Source organism: Athene cunicularia (genome assembly GCF_003259725.1).
Source record: "Athene cunicularia isolate RWA chromosome 2 unlocalized genomic scaffold, athCun1 chr2_part1, whole genome shotgun sequence".
Taxonomy (NCBI): Eukaryota; Metazoa; Chordata; class Aves; order Strigiformes; family Strigidae; genus Athene; species Athene cunicularia.
Window position 1 is genome coordinate 47,071,547 of NW_020799095.1, and position 27,394 is coordinate 47,098,940.

At 39.2% G+C, this 27,394-nt stretch overlaps 1 protein-coding gene across 3 annotated transcripts in view; it reads right to left on the minus strand.

Annotated features, from left to right (window-relative positions):
- The window catches only part of LOC113476396 (sodium channel protein type 5 subunit alpha-like), a 219,620-nt gene that overhangs the window by 84,370 nt on the left and 107,856 nt on the right, over positions 1 to 27,394 (minus strand). For all 3 annotated transcript variants that reach the window (XM_026841936.1, XM_026841937.1, XM_026841935.1), the window contains exons 13-16: positions 23,787 to 23,919; positions 19,677 to 19,915; positions 14,752 to 14,925; positions 12,986 to 13,342 (exon numbers count right to left, since the gene is read on the minus strand). In XM_026841936.1, the coding sequence (XP_026697737.1) occupies positions 12,986 to 13,342; positions 14,752 to 14,925; positions 19,677 to 19,915; positions 23,787 to 23,919 (903 nt within the window). The remainder of the gene's footprint in view (positions 1 to 12,985; positions 13,343 to 14,751; positions 14,926 to 19,676; positions 19,916 to 23,786; positions 23,920 to 27,394) is intronic.

A 27,394-nucleotide genomic window follows, 5' to 3' on the forward strand; every position in this document is an offset into this window, starting at 1 on the left:
GGGGACACCCAACCATGACCAAAGATTATGTTAAATTTTGCACTCGGTCATCCACAGCCCATTATGTCCCTTGGGCAGTCAAGACTGGAGATGAATAGAAAGAGGTAATTCCCATTCAAACACGGCAGAAAACATCTGTGGAAAGGTAAGACACAGACAACCAAAAGGATAAGCACCCCCTGGAAACAGAATAACAGAGAAAGAAAACCAGTGATAATGGCCACAGTAAGTAATGACTTCCCTGCAGCCAATATATTACACCAAAGCAAAATCAATATGTAGGCCCAGAGACTAGAATATTAAATCAGAGTCAAGAAATGATTAATATTAGTTTTTCCTTTTTGTTGTTGTTGTTGTTTTGTTGTTGTTGTTGTGTTTTGGGTTTTTTTTTAAACAGGAATGGGAACACTATTTCCTTTAAAATGTTACTTTCAAAGACACATCCCAGGTTTGATATTATACTTTGGGTCCTGTCACAAAGCCATACTTTCCTATTAAGTGAAATGTGAAAAGGGTACCTTTTTAGTGAATTTGGGAGGTGTAAGGAGGTTCTGGATTTTTGCATTTTGCAAGTGCAGATTCCTGGGAGGGCAGAACAGAGTGACAGAGCTGTCTGGCAGCCAGGAGGCCTTCTTTCAGGAAAGCTACAAAATAGATTTCTATTAGTAATTTTGCACAGTACAAAACCTCCTGCCTTCACAACACATGACTGGGCTTACAGCTTTCAAATACCTCTACTGGAGAAGACTGATGACTCAAATGTGGGACAATACCCAATCTTTCATTAAAGAAACAGGGCAGAAGGGTTTACCAGCAGTGGTGCCAGTTACATCTCCAAAATGAGAGGCACCCTCTGTTTGCAAGGCAGGAGGTGCTGACATGCATGCCTCACTGCTGTCCTAAAATGTGACCGATTTTCTCTGCCTTCATCTGCTCCTGGCTCCTGTGGTGCCCCCAGTCAGCAGTCCATCCCCTTTGCTCTCTGCAGCTGTGACTACTTCTGCAGGTTTCTTAGTGCTCCCTAAAGCCCCAGGGAGGTATTCTTGCTCTTTTGAAAGGAATGGAAGGAGGTATATGTCCTTTCTTCCTGCAGGGTATTTCTACAGGATAAAGCTGGCTATGAGCTGTGTTTTGTGGAGAAGAATTGCTAAAAACATAAGAAAAGCACTTCGTGGAGGGCTGGCTACCAGCATCCTTCAAATCAAGTCTGTGCTCAACCGCATGATCAAAGTAAACTCTTTTTTCCAGGCATGATGACCTCATCTTTGACTACCTTATATATTATACCATTACAATGGTATTTTGCTGATGTGGAAATTGAAAATTATTTTATTTATTAATTGCATTCTATGTTCTTGGCTGAAATCCCAGCAATTGGGGTTGCTCAAAATCTTCTTTAGTGCAAGATGGAAGTAAAGGAGAAAATCGGTACTCTAAGTTGTCCATAGGAACATTTTTATGAGTTTAGCTCACTACCAGTCTGCTAAAGAGAATAAAGGAACTGAGAGCTAGGCGGCTAGTCTGTTTTATGATCCAAAAATTGCATCTACCGTAGTAAACAAAGACAAGTCAAGGCCTGTTCTCCATCCCTGAGGGTGAGCAGCTGACCTCCGTTCCCTTCTCTTCCCCCAGAGGACAGTTTTGTAGCTGCTGTCCCCAGGCAGGGCTGTCCTTTGAATGCCCAGGCATGAGGTGGGACAGGCTGGCCAGGGATTGTGCTAACCAAGACAGAGGAGGGACACTCACAATGTTTGAGTTCACATCTAGACAGTTTATAGATGCAGCTACCTGCCTGTGTTTTCAAGCAGAGACTTCAGCAGGCATTTAGCACTTGCGAACCTCCCAAAAAATGGGATGGCTTGACATCTAAACATAGGAGACAAGAGAATTACAGGAAAGGAGAAGGGACAAGGAAGTCCTCCTGGAAGAAATACCCATGCAAAGGAGTTTGTATCACGAGGACCATGAGAGTGGTCTCACTTGTGCAGTTGCAACAAATGAATATATGTGAGGGGGGCCAGAAAGAGAAGGGGACTGGTGGCAGGAAGGAGGCAGCAAACAAAAGGGAAGAGGGATGAGCTGAGAGTAAAGCTGCTTGAAAAACGTCCATTCCCAAAGACAAATGTAAGTGCCTCTTTTCAGTATGGAAAATATCAAATATACTTCAATCCAAACCCTAAGAACAGGTCGCATGTACTCTTTTGTGAGAAAATATGACTATGATCCACAAATGGCAGAGCTTCTGTACAAAAATTGTCTTGGTCAAAAAATAAAACCACTTTTGCATTGAAATAATTACAAAAATTTCAAACAGCTTCAGGACATTGACTTGGAATTTGCTTGTATGTTGGGAAGGGTGAAGTCAAGATACATGATGAGATGGAGCTTGCAGAAAATGTCACGAAAGTCAGAAAGCCAAAGCCATGTTGAAAGAGAAGGAGATTTGCTGAAAGCATGAAACTAGGAAGACTACAGCAGAGATATGTGGCAATGTCAAAGAGAGAATTATTATAATATAATCAAGTCCAGAGCTGACCAAAAAGAAAGAAAATATATTTTAGGTAGAAGAAAAATAAAGGAAGGGCAGATTTGGGTCATTTTCAATGAGAACTAATTTAAACAACAGTCCAACTAGGGATGACACAAACAAAACAGGAAGAAAATGCATGAAATCTAGAGACAGGAAAATAGAACAAAAGAGACTGAAATAGCAGTAAGGAAATAAAAATGTTAAGAGGGATGTAAAAAAACCCCAGGTCTGATTCTCCTTTCCTTTGCACCTTTTGCCATAATACAAAATCAATGGAGTAGGTCCGTATCTGTTGAAGATTCTGCTTGGCAAATGTGAGACAGTGGTTTTATTGGATTTATATGAGTTTGAAAGAGTAAAAGCCAGCCAAGTTGACTTTTGTGAACAGGAGGATACATGGGATGGTAGCAGGAGACCAAAGGCAGGACCTCTTTGACTGCAGGAACTGCTTACTGTTCAATACGGCCCCAAAAGGCAGGAAATTGGTATCTAATCATATGTTTCCAAATGTATTCTTTGGTATATTTCCTTGGGAAGCCACAGACTATGTTGCCATGGATGTGCTAAGTGGAGAAATGTAGATAAGAATATGCATGTATATGGAAAAGATGAATTCCAGTCTTTTTAAAAGTTATATATACTCCTAAGAAGGTTAAGGCTGTCATGATGAGCTGATTGTTTCACATATCCCTTTTAACATGCTGTTTCTAGAGGCAACTGTTAGAATGAACAGCTCACTGTTTAGTTCTGGTGAGAAAAAATAACATTTTAAACTGATTTTTTTTTTTTTTTTAACAAAAATGTAAGATGTTTAGGAGTAATGAAGAATGTATTATATTTGTACCACCTGGTCTATTTTAACTTTAAAGCCTTACACTTCCCTCAACCCATGCTAGGAAGAATTCTGTCGTCATTACCTTTTCAATGACATCCCAGTAACTTGCACAGTGACATTAATAAAAAGAGACACATTTAGCTGTACCTACCTTTGAACACTCTTGCCCAATTAAATTTGACTCAGTGTCTTCTAGATTTTTAGAATCCCAGCTATTAGCAAAAATTTAACCACTGCCAACCCCCTACTTACACTATTAACCAAGGATAGATGTAGTACAAAAAATGGGCAGTATTCTACCCTACTCATGCCTACTATATTAACAGGGCTGCAGTTTTTATTTTGAAAACTCAGCTCCTCTTCTATCACCAGAGTACAACCAAATCTCAACAAGCAATCCACTAGCATCATCTTCACAAATAATATATATATATATATGTACATATATATATATGTGGTGGATCCTATTAAAATGATTTCATCTTGTCAGCAGTTCATATAATGGACTTAATGCTTAAGCAGTATTTTTAGAGATACATCTCTGACTTGGAAACACAATTAGAACAAAAGGCATAACAATGGTTTCCAAGGGACAGGTTGATTGAACTAATGTATTAGCATTCTTCTTCCTCCATATTTCTAAGTCATCTCACACCCATGAAGGTTAATGGGAGAACAGGAGATTGTTTCATATTCCCTTATATACATACCTATGGAAGACCACTAGCATTATTATCAGATTTTATTCCTCTCTGATACATCCCAGGGACTCATTTATAGATCAAGAAGCAACACCTATAATTCTACTTATGCCCAAATCTGTCACAGCCCACCAATGAATCTGGTTTGGATTATTGCTTTTGGGAATTCCTTATTTCACAGACGAAAAAAGAGCCTTAGTCTAGTTTTTGTTTTCAGTGTCCTTTGAGCTGCATCAGAAGCAAAAGTTCACTCCTGTTCTGTATGCCAACTTTTATTAGGATTTTTACTATCTTTATTTAAAAGGATCTACCTTTCTGTGGATGGATGTTGCAGGGAAAAAATTGGCAGATTTTAGTATGTATTCAACATGGGTGCTGTATAGTACCTTGAAAACAGGAACTGATCACATGCAAGATGCATACTTAGATTTAGTTACCAAGTGCCAAGATTCAACTCTTCAGAAGAAACAACCGAGCCTGTTACAGGATACAGAAACTCACAGATCTGGAGTGACAGAAGGAAGTCGTTTACTTTTTAGGTGTACCTTTTGGAAATAGTTTCTCCTCCCATCTTTTCTCATGTGCATTTCCCTCACATCTCTTGAGCAAAGGAGCCCTATACCTCCCACCTTTGAATGGCCTCTATTTAATCTACCATACAATGTCATTTTTGAAACGCAGCAGTATTTGAAGGTCCATCATAAATATCCTGAGGTTAATTTCCCCAGACTTTTTAGCCACAGCATCTGGTGTAACACATGAGGGTGGGATATAAAAAAAAAAAAAAAAAAAAAAAAAAAATTATGTGGGCACTGATAAATCACAAAATTTTTAAAGCCTGGAGTCTTAGGCAAAAGGTTTGTCTTTACCATAAGCCATACAAGAATGCAAGCTTTCCATCTCTGCTAGGAGTCATCAGAAGCAACTGGGCTGATTGATGGTTGCTATCAGAATTTATCTTTTTGATTCATCACAAGATGCTATCTGTTTCTGGTGGACTTTTCATTACTCTTTAGGATGTTTAATACTTAAGTAGATATAGTCAGATGTTTGCTCAAAAGCATCAGCCACCTGAGTGCTCTGCTTCCCAGACACTTCTCAAGCAAGGATGGATAATGTGGCATATAAATAGCAAAAATTGCTTTGGGACACATGGACTATGCAGGTTGTTGACATAAAAGATGTGAAGGGAGAAGCTGGGAAACGTATTGGGGCTTAGCTACTTTCCTCTGAGGTTTGAGTTCTGCACTATCACACTAAATGTACCTGCTGCTAGCCATAAGTGTACATCAGTAGGAACAAAAAGGATGGTAACATGCTGAGAGTTGTTTTGACTCTATTTTTCTTGTGACCCCAAATGTGCTTATTAATGTATTCTGGGCTGCTTTTCTACAAAGCTGCATGTGACTCAAGAAAGAAAATTTGCCTCCCTTATGTAAGTATCCATGTTGATAAGACAGGCTCAAATGACACTTCCGCTTCTTGCTAATGATCCCTTAGGCTCTCTGGCTTCTTCCAGACCTTCTAACTCTCCAGCCCCCACCTCCAGTATTCCCCCAGCTCTCATTATGGCTCCTGCAGATTTCTAACGAGTCCTGCTCCTCCACGGCGCCCCACACGCACTCCACTTGCTGCTTTGCAGATTTTGTGCGTCCTGACGGTGACTGTTACTGACATGTCTATTCTTGCCTGTTTGTCTGGTGCCCTTCTCAGCTGATGTAACCAAAACACAAATGCGCATTTCCAGAATGTTGGGAGATGCTGAAAGAGCATTTAAGGTGAACAACTGCATCTAGGGCACAAAAATGGGGTGCAGAGAGAGTGGAGGCAAGGCAGTGCTCATTCAAAACTTGGGACAACCTGAACTTCTCTTTGAATCTCCTGTGGATGCACTTTTCCCTGCAAAACACTGTTCTCCCCCAGCTTTAAATAGTTGCATCTTATATCCTCTTCCCTCCATTGTGCAAGAAGTGGAACAGGTGGGCCTCAAGGAGACTACCTGCTTGGTGGGAGAAGTATGATATACAAAGTTGAGGACCTCTACTGTGGTTTTAAAATTAAACTAAAATTTTAATTTTAAATTTAAAAAAATCTAAAACCTAAAATGTTGTAACTTGGGCTTGTAATACCTTTTTCCAAACTGGCTTTAATTTCCAGCAAACAGATCTAACATAGTGTTTGCAATTAGAAGTATTTTAAAATTCCAGTTAATTTATATTAATCATCAGATGCAATACAAATACTACATTTCCCTCCAAGGAGATTAATATTTATTCAGAGTGGATGTGCTCAGTGGCCCCCATGAATAAGAGCATGTTTGTCATTAAATGCAAAAATAATTACTTGATTCAGGGCAGCAAGTCTCACTGCAACTCTTGAGTTGTACAATTCTCTAGGGATATACAGTGAAAACCATGAAAAAGGGGCTTTGGTAGCTCTAGATTTGTACATAATTTGAAAAGAAAATAAGGAGATACCTGGAAAAGTACTATCATCTGTCATCAGTGTTCCATTTTAATTCATTTATTGGCACAAGAAATCTTAATGCATGAGGCCTCATTCCTTTGAGGTAAAGCAGCCCTTAAGCACCCTGCAAAATGTTTCATGGTCTTAAAACCCCCTGGTATAATGCTTCATGTTTTTTAAAAGCATCAGAATCTGGATGTAACTTCCCTCAGTGACAGCCCCATCATGTCAGGCAGAAATACAAGTCTCATCTGAAGACCTTCTTTGACCATCATAATATGCTTTGACTGTCTGAGCTCTTGAAGTGTGAAATAGTAATCCACTTTTACCTAGGTCTGTTAGCTGCCTAGCTATTTTGTTATTACTTTGAATTGTACCACAAGGGACGGTGAAAGTTCTCTATATCCATTTAATTTAAACAAAGAGAAAATCTGACACATTACCATAAACCTCTTTCAAGCCTGGTTGAGATCTGCTGAGAATTTTGCAGTGATGGAGATATACCAGTATTAGGAGAGACAGGACTTTATGGCTACTTCTACACTAAAAATTAATGTGCCTAGGAACATTTTCTGTCAGTGAGAACAAATGTAAAAGATCATTTTACTCCATATTATTAAACTTCTTCATACCCTGCGCTAACCACAAACTTCCAGCTGGGATAGTTCCTTGCCTGTAAAACTCTCATACAGTCAGCCTGCCCAAGGATTCCCACAGTGTGGGGTAACCAGTCCTCCTACACAGGTGGCCACATATGCTCCCTCTTATGTTCCTTGATGAGAGAGCGTGGTGCTCATGTAATTAACACTCAATAATTAATTCTAGGAAATGGGTTGATATAGAAACAAATTCACCATGCTGAAGACCACACAATTCATATAGCAACCTCGTCTTACATTTTTATACTCTATACATCACAGCTACCTCTTTTGTGAGTTTTATGTTCTCTTGACTGCAAATACCAAACTAAAGGCAACTTTAGCAAACAAAGCAAAATAAAAAGAAGCAAACAAAGCTAATCAGAGTTAAACATTTATCATATGCTTTTACTTTGTTCTTAACATTTAAAAGAAAAAGGCAGGAAAGAAAACAATTGATCTGGAGAGACACAAATTTGCAGGCACACATAGAAAGTGATTTTGCCTAACAGTAGGGTTGCAGCCATAGCCAGTAAGTATTAAAGAGCCTCATGGGACCCAGTGATTCTTTATGTTACTTAGGATCTGTCACTTAGGAAAGTGATTCAGGACAGGAAATTGCTGTGAATTTCTTCTCATAGACTAAACTTCACATACACCTGCAGCCACTTCTCTTCCCCATTCCAACAATCCTCCCCATCCTAAATCTCTCTCTTGCATATCTGTCAAGTCAGGATCCATGCTAAATGGCCCTGCATTGCTCTCGCCCTTTTCTTCCTTCTAGGACATTTATTCTCATCCAGATTGCACTGGTGGTGGTCAGGACAACCTTCTAGTCCTAGCGAGGGAGACTCATGTGACAAAACATGTTGAAGTAGAAATACTAAGAAGTTATGCATTGCTCACATTCCCTGTAACTTGTTTTCTTTCTTTCTTGCCCTGCTGCAGAGACACATCTCTGTCAGAACAGCTCTGGTAGTATGTCATTTCATCAACAGACTTTGGCTGTTAAAGATCGAAATGGTGGTGAATGAGGCCTATTGAGGTTTTCTTGGCATTTGACCTGTTTGAGAATCCACAGATTTTAACCTGATGGAGGTTTAGCAGTGCCTTCCCAGAACATCTCTTCAATGAACTGTCCTACACTGACTTGTAGGAAGTGCATGTAGGAAGGGACAAACCTATCTTTTCCCAAGAATATGACATTTCCAGATTTCTGTGTGTCACAGTCATGTTAAAATAGAAAAAAAAAATAAATCCATTAAGGCTTCCTGGAAGTAGAATAAAAGGATGTGTTCCGGGCATATCTTGACTTTTCAGACAAAAAGTTTCCCCTGACTTTAACCAAAGCAGACCACTTCAAATCTCATCCAAACCATGCTGAACAGCTCTGCTGCCAGCCATTCAAATTACCATGGGAAGACAAGATTAGAAGGTCCTCTTGGGTCACCAAGTCAAGCCTCTTGCTAAGATATGTTGTTTTCTTCACAAACTAATCAAGCTCCATCTCCCTTGCTGCTGGTTTGGGGCTAGTCAGTCCTGCTGAAAAGTCCTCCTAAACGACTTCACTGAACTGATAGTAAGAATCTTTCTTTCCAATCCCAGCCTAAAGGTATCTACAGTGATTTATACTCCTTTGTTTTGGGATGAGCAGTATCCTGTCATTTAAACTGTTCTCCTCCCATGCCTAGCTCTGCATTCCCTTCATCAACTTCGTATTCCCATACTGTGCTTTTTCCAGTAGTACTTAATCTTTCTTGAGTATCAGTCATTAATGGGATGTATTACGTATCCAGCATTGCAGATCACTGTGCAACATCATTCATACTCTCCTTTCTCCTCTCTAATTGCCTTTCCTGATATGTATTAGAATCTCATCTACTGCTTTAATGGGTGCAATGTATTGGTATGTTGGTACACTGTACTGGTTCAGACAGGGTGATAGGTACATGGGGATATCTACAGCTGAGTTTGCCTCCCAAGACTTCAGGGACAGAAATAGGTACTTTTAGGGACTATTTAATCTGACATATTTTAGATGGCTTTTTGGGTAAGATATTTTATGACTTCACTGACTCAATCAACTAGATCTGACTACAAAGCCATCTCTATGCAATTATCTTAGATGTAGATGTCCACAGTAACTGATATGTATACTTCTATTATTCTATCAAACATTTTCTGTCAGTAAGCTACGAGGTCATAACATAAATTCTTAAACAGGGCTGAGTGCATGACCTTACACTTTGTATTTTATAATTCCATGCATCATGCATTAATTCAATGATGATGGTTATGCAATTCTTCCTACAGGACAGCCTGATACCCCTACAAATTTGTGATGCTTTCTACGTTTACGTTTTCAAAAATGTCATTAGTATTTTCCTGTGTGAATAGCATTTGCATGGACAGTAGACAAAAAGAAAAGCCTAGACTGATCCTAAAAGAGCACTTCCAACCTTATATTTCATTTTTTCAGGAAAATTCTGAAGACGTCACTTCCCTGGTTACAGACTCTACCTCTTGGCATGCTTGTGACTCCAGGAGGGCAAAATCCACCATGTAAATGCAGCAATGAAGTATCAGCTTGTGGTGGATTGGGGATTGGTGGTGGATGTGCCTTGGAAATGATAGGGGTTGTATGTAAATCAGGCAGAGGTGAGACAACAGCAGTCCCAAAACTCAGCCCTGAGAGCTAATGTGCTGTGGCTGTTAGCTTGGATTAACACTAAACTATTATTTTTTGAGGGTTTTCTGTGTCATATACAGCCAAATAAGAGCACAAAGAAAGACAGTGAGTTCATTTCTGCCCTGTGTCAAGTGGTGGCATATCAGGAGAAGCTGGTAGAAAACAGGGTTCATTCTGGTGGCTGGCAGAAGAATAAAAGGGTGGCTTGGCCAGCATACGTCATGCATGCACAATGAGGCTGGAAGGTTGTTCCATCTGTTATTGAAGTGTCAGTTTTATTCATGTACGTTGCTAGCACCCATTACATGTAATAGTCCCTTGATAAGTGGCTGGTGTCGTGCTCGACTCTTGCATCGGCTGACCCACCAGAGTAGGGGACACTGAGGACTGGCTTGCTACCCAAATTCCCCTACAACTTCTTAATAATTCTTGTCTTTGTGATTTTCCTTATTAACCTCAGTAACATAAACATAGATAGGAAATACGTTAAGCCCTTTATAAAACTTATCAGTGAGCATAATTACTCAGCAATTTCAGAAGCTCTTTCTTACAAATGAGAAACTATTTTATTATCTGTCTAGTTTGGCTTCACCTTCCAAAGTGGCTTCAGTGACTTTAAAAATGCTGTCTGACAACAGTAACACAGTCTTATTGTGCATAAGGCAGTTACAGAGCACATAGTTTTCTAACTATGCTGTGAAGTTTAGTGCTTTGTAGGTGACACAAGTATCAGCTGATCAGCAGTAAACACAGTTTCATGTGGCACTGCACTGATCCAAGACATTTTAAGGATACATGAATAAAACCCAAAGATTTAAGTTTTACTAAAATTCCTTTCAACAGCTGGACTGCTCTATGCAGTTTCCCAGGGCACTTACTAACTTTCCTGTCTTTTCTCCCATGATTTCTTTAAATTTATGTTAGTGAGGCTTGGTAAAACCTGTAATCGTAATCACTGAACATACCACAGAATGGCAGTGGTTGTAACTCTTCCAATACCAGTTTGCAGCCTTTACTTTACAGTAGCTAAAGAGCAAGTCTGCTCTGTAACACTTTGCCTTGCAGTTGGAAAAGTGAACACAGGCACTACCATAAGTATTGGCAGATGTGACAAAAGTATTTAATTTAGATGAATGTTCAGATCTGCTACACTGGGAAAAATGCTGTAGGATTTCCTCCATGCCTTCAGAGAATAAGAAAATGTTCAGAGTCCAAATAAGATACAACTTCATGATAACATTTTTCTTATCAAAACTGTCTCTTGAAACTCAGAGGATGAGCAATGATCTCAGCAAGTTAAAAGAGAAATATGCTGTCAGAGATTGCAACGGAGTTGCATGTAAAAAATTTAGCACTCGAGATTTCTTATTTTAAGGGGTCGTGGTGCTTTTTTGGCTACCAGAATTGTTGGTTCTGATGATGTTCAGCAAATAAGAGAGCCTGTGAATTCAATACACTCTCATAGAAGACAGCAAGAATTTTGCTGATGCCAGAGGAGTAAGACGACCTTCTTTTACCTGCTAATCAATATCACAAAATCTCCATCTAAGCAGTTGACACTGGATAAGCCTCACTATTCAGAAATTGTTCTTTTCACACATATTGTGATCTATAGACATTAGTTATTCCTGTTTACCAGTCATTGCCACATGCTTACAGAACTGTTGGATGAAAAGGATAAAGCTAGCATTTTTGCTTTCAGCTGACCAGTAACTTCAGCTTACCCATGTTGACAGAGTTTTTCAATATCTGGTTTTACACCTGAGACAGTCTTTTCTGTGCACTGAAGGTTAAATATATGTAGATAATGTTAGTGCGATCTCTGCTGAATCAGATTTTATATTTAACAGAATTTATACACACTGCTGAGTGTTAATATCTAAGGGTATCAGCAGTTGCAAATTCACATCTTTCAGTAATCCATGAATATTTCAAATGTGAACATTTTCTTCAGAATTTGCTACATATTATCTTTAGGTTTCATTATCATTCACAGAATCCATTGCTTAATGGCAGGGGGAGAATAAATTTCTGGATCTCAGGCTAATTTCCCCCAAAAGATATGCAGAAAGTAACAATTTGACCCAGCTCCTCTAACCACTTTTAGTTCCAAGAAAAATCTATAGAAATGGGAAGTTAGAGAAAAAAAAAGAAAAAAAGAAAAAAAAAGAGTAATCTGCCATTTTCTGAGAAATCATAATTTAATCTTTTGACTTTTAATAAAAAACCCTATAAAATATAATTTGCTATTGCAATCAACATTTTCCGTGCAAAATTAGCTGTTAAAACATAAGTTAATGTAAACAAAACAAGGCACTCTGCTTTTTTCTACAAGCTCTTTCAAGAACTGTTCTATCCCAGCAGCTGAAAACCAAAAATTGGCTACTTAAAAGCAAAACAACTACTAAAAACCATCAGTAGTGAAACCCAACATTTTTTATAGCAGCATCTACTATTAAACAACTTACTACCGAAGATGCTCTGTAAGCTGAACAGGCAAAACATTTCCACAATGACTGCAAGCCAACAAAGCGCTCCATAAGATGTCAACAGGGAAATACAAATCAGTCTTAATAGGTTCAGAGCTTATGTAAGCCATGTTTATGGGGTAGTCTATTAAAAAAGCAAGCGAGCAAGTGACATTACTGTAAACACAAACTGCATGTGCCTAGAACATGCAGGCTAAAGACATTTGAAACTGCACTCATAGACACTGTGCTAGCTGTAGGGTTCACATGTTCTGGACCAAAAATGAAGAGAAATAAATATATCTCCCAGCACAGTGACAGTTGAGGTGATATACACTCCTGTATATAAAAGATCTGGAATCCCTTCAGCCCCATGAATGGCTGAAGAAATGAAATCATTATAACAAGCCTATGTGCCTTTCTTCTAGTAAAACATTATCTGTTCCACAAAAACCAGTGAGCTTTCATTCCTAATTAATAAGGCAATGCTAGTAATTTTGTATTTGGGATATGAACAAGTTTCTCTGTGTGACAACTTGATTCATCTAATTAAAGCCATGGGGCTTTAAGATTTTAAGATCTGCCATTTCTGGAGAAAAAAATGCTACATCTGCACACACCCATCAGGAAAGGGAGAAAAAAAACCTTGCGCACTCACCACCAGGTTTCCTATCACCATGACCAACAAGAAGACGAGAAGGCACAGCGGCTGCCCAGCTACTTCCATGCAGTCCCACATGGTCTCAATCCACTCCCCACACAAAATTCGAAAGATGATGAGGAATGAGTGGAAGAAATCATTCATGTGCCAACGTGGCAAATTGCCAGTCGTGCTTATCTTCTTCACATTGTCCATGTAGCTTTTCCCAAAAAGCTGCATTCCTACCACGGCAAAAATAAAGACGATGATTGCCAGCACAAGAGTGAGGTTACCGAGGGCGCCCACCGAATTACCAATGATTTTAATAAGTGTATTTAAGGTCGGCCAGGACTTTGCCAATTTGAAGACTCGAAGCTGTGAACAAAACACAAACAACAGTGTCAGTTCACAGAAGTAACAGACATTTCAGTCAATGAACTATTAGAGTGGATAAAACATGAAAGACGTTAAATGCCACAGTGTGTGTGGTACAAGGCGATTTTAGCCATATTTCCTGTTAAGCTCACTACATCTATTAATAAAATATCAGTTGGGCTTCTTGGATGAGAATTACGTTTTGCAGAGTTATGCTCTGCCTTGTTAAATAGATGTGCTTTGAGAGGCTCAGTCCCCCAGTATCATGGTGGGGAGAGGAAGGAAAGAGGCAATCTCAGGTCTTAATATTTTATTTTATACTCCTTTTCCTACTGAAATTAAACAGCCTGGGGGAAGGGGCTTAGGGTTTGATCCCACAAAGAGAGAAGCAATTCCTCTGTGTTTCAGAGCAAGCCTCAGCCAGATGCTATTAGTTTTTAGCTCCTGGGGTGAAAATCACCTCTGTGCCGAGGATCACGCAGTCTATGTACAACCCACGTCCCACTTAAGACCTATTTTAAGGACATAAATTGGTCCTCGCCCTTGTGCTGTGTTTTCAACTGAAGGTTTAATTTCAGCCCTATTGAAGGTGGATTACTCAAAAACTGACAAGAGACTCTCAGGACCAGTGGTGAAAAATCCGCATTTTAAAGCAGTGCAGAGAATTTTGGAAAAAAAAAAATGTCTTCCGCTAAATGTAACCATAAGGTCTTATTTTCCTGGTCTTTCCAAGTTGTGAAGCCATATCATGGCCAGAATGATTAGCATGGACATCCTGGTACATGAAGTGCAACACAAATGTCGGGCTGGCAAGGAAACTACTTTTCTGTTCCAATATGTCGACAGTGTCTCATTAATAGAATACCACTATCCCGTGCATAACAAAGGAGCTGACAGCTAAGAAGTTCCTGTGAAAGACAGATGCTATGTTACACTGATCAGTTCTAGAAAAAAATCCACCACCCCTGAATAATTCAAAGACATTTTCTTTTGACAACATTTAAAAGAACAGTGGCATGTTTATAACATAATTTAGGAATAACAACTTTAAAACAACAAGTTACTGGCTCTTGCATTTCTTGGGCTATCAATTATCTGCTGACTATGCTAACAGGTGTACAGGTATAAAATGGCAGATTTTTATTACAAATTGGAACTCAAATGTTTTAAGTGTGCTACAAGTACCTGGCACAGCTAGAAGGAATCAAATTATGTTCTCATTTACGCTGATGTAAATCTGGAACAATTCCATTTATCCCACAGCCTATAATTAGTGTCATGTACTGTTCACCAGTTTGCAGCAATTAAAGTCTTTATTGGCAGATGCTTTTTAAAGAAAATATGTTCCATTCATGTCAGAGTGTATATGTAATAAAAGAATGGGGGTAAGAACAGAATAAGACCATTACCAGTCGAAAGGAGCGTAAAACAGACAGGTTTCCCATGCTGGACAAGCCCAGCTCCATCAGGCTTAGAATAACAATTATGCTGTCAAAAATATTCCAGCCCTGCTGAAAATAGTAGTAGGGGTCAAGGGCAATTATTTTGAAGATCATTTCTGCTGTAAAAATCCCAGTGAAGACCTGCAGAAAGAAAATAAGAAGTCAAAGTAACCTTTTAAGCACATCTCCTTGCTATCAGACTTTCCACTCATACATGTGAACACAGCAGAAAGAAAAAAACCATTTTACAAGTGAGCACTTTATTTTCCATGGGTGATTCTTTTTCCCTATTACAACTTTGTCTAGTCTTTTCACAATTATATTTGATATTGCTGTAAACTTACAATGACATCTGTATTCAAGCTCTGGATTGGAACAAACATTTTTATCTTTTGTCATCTGAATAATCCCAGTGGTAAAAAAGAAAGTGTAAAGGTGCCTTTTATAAAGGTTAAATGTATTCATTTCAGTGGAGAAACCCAAATGAATGGAGTGTGAGTGTTAAAGTGGTATTTGGGTTGTAGTGTACCTGCTGTATTATCCTTTTTTATTTTGTCATTATTATCAATACCAGGGCAACGCAAGCCTCCAGTCATTCTGAGGTTATTGCTGGCAGCTAAGGCAATTAGAAACTCTAATTTGAGATTTTTTTTTTTTTTTTTTTTTTTTTTTTTTTTTACAAATAGTCACAGCAATTTTGTCTTCACAGCATCTTGGGAACACACTGCTTATTTATGACCCAGTTCAAACGTCATATGGTGGAAATTCTAATTGGAACATTTTTCTTTAAAACAACATATAAATATTACCTATGAGACAGAGGGAGAGGGGAAGGGAAGGCTGCTGACAGCAAATTCAGTTTTAACACATTCCTGCAAAGTATCTCTGAGAATCAGATCTTGTCCTTTTGTATGCCCTCCTTAAGTATCAGTTTAAATGCTCAACGCAAGGCTACAGTCAACTTAAAATGAAAAAATGTGGCCACCAAATTCTTCATATACTGTTTTATTTTCATTCCAAGTCCAAGTACATGCTGCAAAGAGCTTTATTTTTCTGAAAAATTCTCTGTTGTACATATATATTAAAGCACATGGTTTTCCACGAAACAATCAACATCACAAAAGAGGGGGAATGCAGAGCTCAATAACAGTAGCATACAGTCAAGAAGAAACATTTTCTTTCCAATAAGCTGAACTCTGCAGCATTATCCCAGCAAAACTGGTCAACTCTGAGCAACAGAGATGAGAAACCACTAAAATGTGGAAGGGAAAAGTTAAGATTATATAATTATGAAAGTAAGGAATAAAAAGAAATTATCATAGCCTGCATTTGAGGAATGCTTGGCTTTACTCTGTAGTGCTTCAGGAATTAATTCTTCTAAGTGGCCATTTTACACAATTCCTTATGTAAAATACCTTCTCTTTCTCATCAGGAATATAATACCTCGGACTGCAACAATATCTGGGGATGCAACAATGTTCCATCACCATCTCAAACCAAGAACTAAACACAACGATCTGTTTCATAATTCTAACTAGCCAACAATTTCTGAGTTGCAGTGGTCAGAGACTCTCACCAGAAGATTCTCACCAGAATGCTCCAATTTCCCTTAAGACAGAGAACAAGAAAAAACTGGATGTCTGTGAAACTGTATCCAGGGGACTGCCTTAAAAACACGATACCACGCTGTGTACATTATGCAACCATCATGCTGAGAAATGACTCAGGAGGATCACTTTCTTTGCCTGAATCATTTTAATCAATAGCCTTCTGAGAAGGAAATGTCACAGTAAGATAACGAAATGTCTGAGCTTTCCTAAAGGCATCAGCAATTGTGTACGTGTACTAGCTATGAATTTCAAACAGCAGTTGTCAAATCACCGGCACCTGGCACACAGCGACTCTGCTTGTAGAAGAGGCTGGATACTTAATATGATAAAGGCTGGAAAGAAAACAAGTAACTTAACATCCCACTAGTGCTAAATATGACACTGCTGATTTGGAGGGCTTACTTTAAAAAAATTCTTTTATCTACCATTTCAGCCATTTAGGCTTTAATATTGCATTCTGCTATCTCAGTTTCTAAAGGAAAACAAAACCTGTGGGAATCTTGCTCTATCTACCCACTTAGGTGGTGGCACTGCATAGGCAGATGAACCATGTAAAGATGTACATGTGCTTGACTGGTCTTCTGATCACATTTGTAAATGTTGATTCTTGTAAGTGATGAACTAAAGAAGTCTGAAGGTAGCAGATGCTGCATGGGGTAGATCAACAATCAGAGTGAGAGATCTCCAATGACTGGCAGCAGATGAAGAACTGCTCTCAGAGAAAGACATGCATATTCCATTTTAATTATTTCATTTCTCTCAGAAATATTTATTTTGAGGAAAAAATGCCAAAGATCTGCCCTTTTTAATATTTCCTCCCATTTAATGCTAGTATAATCACTCAAAGAGGGTTAGGTGCAATGAGGAGATGACAGTGGGGAGCAGAGGAGGGGTCTGGCAGTCTGTGGCTTAGGGGATGCAGTCATCTGGCAGCCTGCCCTGGAGCTGGGATTCCCTTTTCATAGGGAATTGTAAAAAATGTCAATTTTCATTACAAATTACTTTGCAAAATCCTCCACAAAATGTAATTACCTTCCTCTGGCCTGCTCTCCTTGCAATCAGTCCAGTTATGCAGGGGTTTAGTAAAGCTGGTGAGGGGGAGTTGGGACAGTCTAGTTCAGGGGAAGGGAGCCCTGTGCCATCCACCTGCTACAAAAAATATTACCAGGTGCTTTTGCTTATTTTACACTTTAGTATAAAAAGGAGAAATAGCTCTAGTCAGTGCTGAGAAACTCACAGCGAGATACTTTTTTTTTTTTCTCCAAAATTTTGCAAAATTTGCTTTGCAATTCCTTCCTCTGCTCATTGTTTCTGTTTCCTTGTTGGCAACCGGCACAGCCCCGCTCATCCCTGGCAGGTCTGCAGGAGCTGTGTTGGCAGGAGGGATGTCAGGGGCTAAAGTTTCACTGCCTGTGGTCTGCAAAGGGAAAAGCTGATCTGCCAAAAGCAGAGCAAGGAGCAGACACTTTTACTATCGCAAGTACCAGAGAGGGAAATGGCAGCATTGCCACATGTTCTCATGGATTCTGGGTCAAAAGGAGATTTTTTAAGTCATCTTAGAAGGCCAGAAATTGTTGAGCAACAACAAAGAAGGCTGGCTGCAAAGTGGAGCTAGATGGAATCCTGTGAGATGACTTTCCAAGCTACCCTTATCTACTGTTTTCCACAGAGGGCAAGAGCATGGGTTTCAATCAAGAGAGACACAAACAGATTTTTGCTTAGCACAACAACAGAGGGAGATTTGCCAAAACACAGCAGCTGAAAAACTGGAGACTGGTCCCACAACCTAGGAGAACAACAGCCTGCCCAAGGAGGCCCAGAGCTAAGAATAACAAGGAACAGGCTAAGGAAAAATATCCATACATGAGGTACTACATATGCTAGGACTGATACAAAGAGTCTGATTATCGCTCTACCCACTTAAATCTGCCAGCGTAGGATGCTTCTTACTAGAGGCAGACATCACATCTGTGGTGACTCTGCATGCTCCCATTATAGTCGACGGTCACTACAGTCGCAGGCCTCCAGGACATAGTTCACCTTATCCAAAAGCAAATGTCTTTAAAACTTCACATATATTGTCCATTAATCTCCATTGACTTTAAAGGGAGACAAAGGCAACTGGCTCAGACTCCTACACTGTAAATACCTAAAGTTAGGCAAGGTGAATCCCACTCTGAGATACTGCAGCCTTAATTTTTATAGAAATAAAGTGCTTTTTTCATCTCCACTGCAAGCTTCTCAACTACAAACTTAGCAACATCCATGTTCCAGATTACTCCACACTTACTTATGGTCCTAGTGGTGCTAGGGTAGGGTGCTTCTACCACTAGATTTTAAGGGCAATTCCACCATGCCATAACTAGATGGCCTGTGCCTAACTCTTCTAACATTAAAAGGATTTTAAACATTAGGGTTTAAACCAGTAAAACATGGTAAATTTTAAACATGAACTCAGAGAAAGACAATTAAAGAAAAAGCTTCCATTTTGTAGTTACTGCAAAATTTTAGTGGCCCCCTAGGTTAACAAATTGTACTGTATTGCCTCTGGAAAGGCTTTTCTGCTATCCCTGCAGCTTGGCTGTAGATCTGTCACTCTGCTTTTCATTGGAGAGGTGTGGTCTCTGCTTACTTTGCAGCTCTATCCTTGGCTGCTTCAGCTTGCACGTTAAGAGTTTCCTCTCAAAGCATCAGCCATGCTTTGCTCCATGTCCCCTCTGCCCTGGGGTTTGCATGGGACCCAGCACATGCTGCTGGACAAGTCAGGGAGGCACAGCAGGACATACAGGGACATGCACAAAATGTACCATAGATGCTTTCCCACATACATATCTACCTATGATTAAACATCACTCTATTCCCCTCCAAGATCTTGCCTTGTTTTTTTTCTGTAGTTTTTTTTTTTTAACTTAGAAGTCACTAATAGTCACCAAGAACTGCTGCCTTATCATTGCTTTACCAGAAATCCCAAATAAACTTCATTAACTTTTCTCTTGTTTTCTTAAACACATACACACTAGATACATATCAGGAATAGCCCAGAAAAATGGCTTTAATGGTTACTAATAACATTAGAATAAGTTACTTTTATAAAAATAGATCCTTGTCCTTAATTCATTTCTCTTCACTCCCAGAAAGAGGTGACTGTGGTTTTGCTTGAGATGTTGTAGGCAAAGTGATGCTGACAGCATACCAAAATGGGGTCTTCTCAAGGTGCAGCCAAAACTTTAAAAAGCAGGAAATACACTCCTCAGGTAGCACTTCAGGTTCACATTCACTTACCAAATTGCCTATGTAAAGCATGTGGTCAAACTCCTTCGTCATCTTATAATGCTCCAAGGCCATGAAGAGCGTGTTCAGCACAATGCAAAGGGTGATGGTGAGGTCAGTAAATGGGTCCATTACCACGAACTTGACAAATTTCTTGATTAAAAGCCAAAGCGGGCAGCAATCCCAAATGAGAAATTTAACAGCAAAGTGGTTCCAGCAGGGAGGACATTTCTGGTGTGATTCCTCAAGCTCTAAGTCACAAGCAATAAAGTTACAGTCAATTCACACTGAGTTATATGACAAGAGAACACTTAAAATGAGTCATAACATAGAGGAAGGCCCCTGAATTACCCCAAACTTTTTAAAGATAAAAATATTTCTGTCCTAACAGGCTGACAAATTACAGATTGTAGGATTTTTGCCAGTTGACCTGCACTTAGCAGACAGTGACCTATTCTGAAAGTAATAACCTTTTAAAAGTGTCACAAGCAAAAAGGGAGAATCACACTAAATATGTAAACTCCAGTGTTATATAGAAGCTCAGATTTCCACTTTGTTTTCCATTTGGCAAGCTCAAATGGATAACAATACACTATCTTCATTCAACTTAGATTGACATCTTTTTTTCATTCCAAGGTTTCATTTTAGAAGTATATTAAGTAATACCTTTTAAAGCAGTTAAGAGATGAAAGAGCTTAAATCGAATATTTAGAGCTGATTTAAGTACTTGAGAGCCAGACTATCACAAGGTTATCAAGAGGGTTTCTGTTCTTGATGTGCTATTCAAAAAGGCATTAAGAGTCTGATTTCTTCTGAAAAGCCCACATACAAAATCAGGGCAGTGCATAAGTCAGTTTGAAAATGCTACTAACACTCCAGTGTGCTTTTTAAAGGTGCTCTTAAAATATTACCTAAAATACAACTTTTATATGTTCATTTTATTTGAGCACAAAAGAATTTAAATAGCTTCATAAGTATAATTTGCATTAAATGGTGAAAAAGAAAAGACAGTTAATGGCTGAATGATAATGATTAGTGGATTTGCTTAATGCTTTCCTTTTCTGATTCCTTTATGGGCATGGAATGCTGTAAAATGGTTTTAGTCTATATAATTAGAACCTGCACTGATAACAGGAAAACTTCAGCCAAGGCTGTTATTTCAGTCAGTTTATAAACAGCCTCCTCTCTCAAGTCAATATGAATTCTCTGTGCGTTTTTCTTCACTGGACAACAGAACTGAGGTATTAGGTGTCTTCTAGCAAGTTTTCAAAATATCAGATGATGTCCTCCATGCACAGGTTTTGCACAAACATCTACACTGCTCCAAGAATGCTGGGAAACCAAATTGCTCTCAAGAAATAACAATGTCTATGTCCAGCCTCCAAACAGAAGGTTTATAGGCAAGTGCCTAAAGTGATGGGACAACCATCCATACCCTAAACAATTTCAATACAAAATCCTAATTTTGCATTTTTTTGGAAATCCACCTCTGAAAGTAATGAAGAGTTTAGTGCAGTCACTTCCTAAAGGATCTAATTTTCTGAACAATTCCAGAACACATCTGCCTATATCCATACTCCTCATAACGACTTCTAACCAACCCTGCTTATTCCACTACTATTAATTTGAGGACGTTCATGCATCATGAGTGACTTCTTTCTCTAAGGCTCCACACTAACCCCTTTAAGTCCAGGTTGCTGCTAAAAGGAATAGTTTTATCCCTCTCAGCCTCACCCACATATTATTTGTTTGTGCTTTTGCCAACTTTTGTGCTCCTGAACCTTCTGGGTGAGCTGGTTCTGCTAGCTGATCCAGCTGAAACCCAATTATTTGAACAGTCAAATCAAACTGCAGGAACACAGCAAGGGAAGGAGGAAGATGTGACTGTCTTCTTTAGGCAGTGACATTAAACCAGTTTAATTCAACCAAGAAACTACATCCTTTCCCACCATAGGTGATCTTTGGAAATCACAACAGATTTAATAGTTTTTGAAAAATATCTGCAAAAGTAAAATTAAACTCAAGTGTTTTTCTTTCCTGGTACTTTATATTGTTTTTTAAAAAATGGTCAGAAAAACACAAAGTTTGTGTTGGAGGTATTTTTACTCTTATTTTTAAATGAAAAAACCTTAGATCCTTCTTTGTCTGCAAGTCTTTGCAGTGTCTGGGAAAAACAGGCAGATGATGACTACCCAAGAGGCGAGAGCACAAGATAGGTAACTAAAGGGGAAGGCATTTCTGGTCTGGCTGTTTCAGACAGTTTGGCACAAATCACACAGCTATTATTATAGTTTAAGCCTGTGATACATTTTATTCTGATTTGATATTCTTCTTGCTGTTAACAAGTATTCAATTTCAATGACTAATCAAAGTCTGGGAGTTAGAAAACCTTTGCTAAAGATTGAAACAGTTTTCTTCTATACGAAGCTAAAAATGTACATCCTCTGAGTTACCCTAAACTTGATGTTCTCTTATTCTGCTAAAAAGTAATAGAAAATACCATTAAATAAATAAGAAGTTGTCCAGCTCAGGACTTTTGGGCATTCTTAACACATTACAAAGAAGCAAATCAATCACAAAGCTAATTGCTAAAAACCCAAAAGAAAACAAACAAAAACTTTGTAGACTACACTAAACACTGGAATATATTGAAGTGGTTATTTACCTATTAAGAATACAACTCTTTATTTATTTAAACACATATATCTATTCTGGCCACAATACTGCTGAATATAAACACAGGGGATGGTAAAAAGCTAAGGAAGAAGAAGGGCTTTGTGGTGCCATGCTGGGTTGTCTCCAAAGAGCTAGGTCCAGTCTTTCTGTAAGCCAGCTCTCAGATAAGTCCCTCTGTCTTGCCTTGTCTTCCTATTCATCAGTAACATAGAGAATAAAACTCCAGGAGAATCCAGAATTTCTCTTGCCTTACACTGCATTTTTGACAGACATTTTTCTACACTCTTAGTTGCTTGTTCCTCTATTGTCTCAATTTATAATGTAGGAGACATGAGGAACTCTACGAAGGCATTTCATGCTGCATGTGAAGAGCCTAGAAATGTGAAGTCTTGCTATGAGTTGCTGTCTTGTTATCAATAAATTTGTGAAAAGGAAATGCAAAGTTCCTGTGTATGGAAAGACAGGTGCCCTGGTTCAGGTAGGATCGGGTTAAGTCTCCCCAGCAGTGGGGAGGGAGCTCTAGCCGGGTTATTCAATGCCATGCTGACGTTTCAGGTCCAGGCACCCAAGCGTGGGAAGAGCCGGGACAGCTTTTGTTCATCGTCACCCCCATTCGCTGCTGTATCCTTGTGGTATATCTCTGTATTTCTCTTGTCCTGTTCATTGTTATTACTGTTTATCGTTGTTGTTATTGCTATTGTTGTTGTTTCGTTTATTACTTGTTACACTGTTGTGTTAAATTTTTCCTTATCTCAACCCCGGGGTTTGTATCTCACTCCCTGCCCCGTTATGTCCAAGGGTGGGGGAGGGACAATGGCAACGTGGTCTTGGGTTCCAGCAGGGTCTAAACCATCACAACAGGGAAGTGAAATCCTACTGTACCTAATGAGAAGCCTAATAAGCAATGGAAAAAATTACTGAGAAATATTTGCATGGACAGTTGGGTCCTTTGAGCATCCTTAAATTTTAGTGGGATCCAAACACCCACCAAACTGTTGAGTCCCACTAGCTGCTCTGCAAGGAGGACACTTTCCTTCCCCACAACTTGAAAGGTCTGCACATAGCTGGTAACTGCACATGCCAGGCTTTGCATCAGTTCCAGAGAGATGAGATATAAACTCATGTACAGTCACCCAAATTGTCTGGTGCTCCACTACCCTACATCTTGGTTAGCCCTGTGTAAATCAAATGCCACAGGGGCACAAAATCTTACCAGATCCAATTTTGATTATATGGCCAGGATTTTGTCAGGATTTTTAAAAGTCCATGGGTAATAGGACTTTTAAATAGTGATTATATTGTCTTCTGTTCCGACATGGTCTCTGTTGTAGAGGTTATAATATCTATAATGTCTTCTTGCCAAACAACAAGAGTTTAATAGGGACTTTTGTGTCACTTTGTTCCTGACAATCAACTTTGAGACAGGGAACTAAAGATATATCTTACCTTCCAGGGCACTGGTGATGATGCTGACAGCACTCACTGCCCTCTGCCTCTGCAAGGGTTCGTCCGAGTGGTCCACTGATGGGCGGTGGGGCATTAAAAGCTGCTTCTTGCTTGCCTCATCTGAGGGAGAGGTCTGTTTAAATGAACACATTGGATCAGCAGAATGAAAACAAGGCAGATATGGGGTAATATTTTGAAAATCGCCTAACCGCTATTTTTCCCATCTGAAAAGTCCAAAGCTCACTGATTTCTTAATTAGACACATGCTGATGGCATACTGCTTTTGAAAATGGAGCTTTGAGCAGTTTTGGAAACTTTGCCTTGCTCTATACATTCATGTAAATAGGTGAAAGATGCAGGTGAAAATAAAGGGATGCTTCTGATGCTGGAGAAACGGCAGTGCTGCTTTACCATGCTCTTTGCTTGTGAAAGAAGCCCTGCTTAATTACATTAATTATTCCATTATTTCTGAAATGTGTTAACTGTTTAATTATACTGCCAGAAGAGGAAAAGGGGCGTGGGTAACAGCTCCATTACAGGCCTCTGATATCATACCAAGCAAACTGACTCCTCAACACATGTTTTTTCTTGGTCTGAAATACTGCCAAATCTCAGGAACATATTGTCATTCTGGTGATCTTTGGTGTCATGGATTCTGAAGCTCCATAATTAGGGGAGAATCTCAGCTTCTTTCTTCTCAGAAAAAATAAAAAATAACCCAAACTCTCCCATTCTCATATTTTCTCAAGGAAAAGCTTAAAAAAATCCAAAAGAAATAAAATATCAGAAAAACAGAACTCCCAAACCGTCTTTATTCAGTGTTTTGTTTTAAATTAGATTGATGCTTTTTTAAGGCTTGGATAGCTGCAGACAAACACTGTATTAAATACTTTATACTGTCAGCTCACAGGAGCAAGATGTAAAGATTTTTATTATTAAGATCCCTCACTTCATACAGAGACAAATCCTGCTTGCTTTACTCTTCTAGCTCTCCCACAAGTAGAAGGAAAGGTGGTGGCTGGGGTGTAAGGATCTGGGAAAGCCCAGTTCAACATCATTCTCTGTGGCAGACCTCCTGGTTGAGAACTCAGTCTCCCAAAATAAATGTTTTAACAGTCTCTGTCCTGCTCCTCTGAACACATGGGCTGTAAGGTTTGAGACATTATGTAAGCACTCTGAAAAATGCACTGTAGATAGCTGGGTCCTGATGGCTCTTGCAATATAGTTCAAAGTTATATGAAAGGAGAAGAAATCCCTAAGAAGATGATAATCCTTGGTTTATACAGATGTCAGACTAGCTACTGTTGCTTCTCCATAGTTAAATGAACTACAGGAACCAGATTCAGTCTTCTGGATCTTCTCATCACTTGGGTCCAAAATGTCCCTAACCACCCTGACCAGTTCCCAGGATACCAACCAAGATGTGCCATGGGCAGCAGCTCCATAGCTCTGCCACCTGGGCGTACGACACCCACCCAGAGGGACTCAGGATCCCTCCTCTTTGCCATTTCTCTACCAAAACTGCTCATCAAGAAAGGCAATTCTGTGAAAACGGCAGGCAAAAAGTGTTGAAGCTCTACGAGCTGTCTTTCTGGAGTGTGACTTCTTCAGGGCAGAGGACATCCCCATGTCAGATGGTTACAAAGGACAAAACTGCTTGGTGAGTGGTTAACACAGAAAATAATAGCCAGGATACTGATCCCAGGTCACTTCAAAGTACTGCAGTTAAAAATACCGATCACTGCAGGACCAGAGAAGAGTGAGAACTTTTAAAGCAAGAACTTAAAACATTAGCTAAGCACGGAAATCAGTAATGATTCAAAATTACTTTTTTTTTTTTCTTTTTCTAAAATGTTCTTTTTTGTTAAAACAATTAGCTCATTGTCCATTGAGCTACTGAGGCAGTCATCTCAAAAGGAGAGGTGTAATCAGAACCTATTCAAAGAGACTCCTACTTGTGCACAACATAACAAGAAAACACTCTATCCTTGGCTTAGGAGCTGGGGAAACCAGGAACGGTATTTCAGATGCATTAGTTCACTTGATTCCCTTCACTTCAAAAACATCCAATAAAAAACAAAGAAACAACGAATGTTTTATTAATGAAAGCATCTACAAAATTGCATAATCATTCACACCAGTTTGAAGTACATAACAAATACATGATACTGAAAAGAAATAACTAGACAAGGAGATAAAAAACATGAGTGAGACAAATTCCTAAGTAGATTAAGCTAAAAAAGTAAAAGCAAAGAAAAAGGGGGAAAAAAAAAAGCCAAGTAAACCCCTAACTCTTCCGATTCTCTCTGTCTGTAGAATGAACCATAAGAAAAACCTTGAATTTCAAATTCCTCTGGATCATCTAACTCTTTAAACTGTACCATCTTCCTATCCCATCTGACCCAAAGCTTAGGACGTAGCAGTATCATGTTTTTAGACAACCTGATCTCCAGAAGTACCAGTTTTCTGACTGTCAGGAAAGATACTATATTCTTATTTATGCATGCAGAAGTGCTTTTGCAGAAGTTGTTGGTTGGTGGCCTTTATCTGAAAGTCACATTTTACTCACAGGTGCAAAGAGAATTCACTGCAGAGGTGAAAAGTTGAAGGAAAACAATCAGAGATTCATTCTTCCTATTTTTTGATTCAGCTAAACCAGAGTAAAGTCCAAATGAAACAGGTTTGGCATATCCTTCACCAAAAAAATAGCATGGAAATTACTTTTTCCTTAGGTTTGATGTGATATTCCCAACCCAACAAGTTTTTAAGTCACTCTATTTTTCTTTCCAGCCCAGCATCCTCAATCCTGCCACCTGTGTCACGAGAAGCAGTCTCCAGGACTTCAGGAGTCCTGCTGGAGTCAAGGGGACTGTTTACAGTGTGCCATCCTCTGCATGCAAAGGGGTATTTCTGAAGAAGAAATGTGCATGGTTCCTTCCTTCCTTCATCTCTGGAGAGGTGAGGTGGTGGCCCGTGTTCAGAGCAAACGCCACCATGCGTGATAGCCGCCCACATGCCCAGTTACATGTGCCCCTGCCAGAGGGCAGAGCCCAGAGTCCGTGGCTCCCTGTCAGCCACTCAGCAGAGGCCACACAGTAGAGGTTTGTCCCCAGAGCCAGGACATAATGTCTGGCAGGCAATGCAGGGTGTAAGGAACACTCCTGTGCTCTTGCAGGAGGACATAGTCTCTTTCCCAATAGAGCAGTAAATCTATCACATAGTCAGCTTGCCATTTACTATAAAGTATTTTTCTGGGAAAGAAAGTCTCCACCAAGGTGAATTGATTAAAATTATTGAAGTTACTTATGGAAGTTTATGAACTTTTGTTCTTTGTAAAGAATAGATACACAAGGGTTTTATTATTATTATTATTATTTACTTTAGAACAGAGATAGCCAATAGTCATGAAAGAAATTGTCAATTTTCACACTTTGAGACAGAAAGCGTTTCCAGGAACTGGACAAAAAGGGCAGCATAAAGGTTATTATTACAGAGAGAATATACACAGGCACAGTTGTTCATCATACCTAAATTTCTATCGAAATTAAGCAAAAATAACATCAGTCCCTACAGTTATGCAAAGAGTCTCCTTAGGATCCAGATGAGAA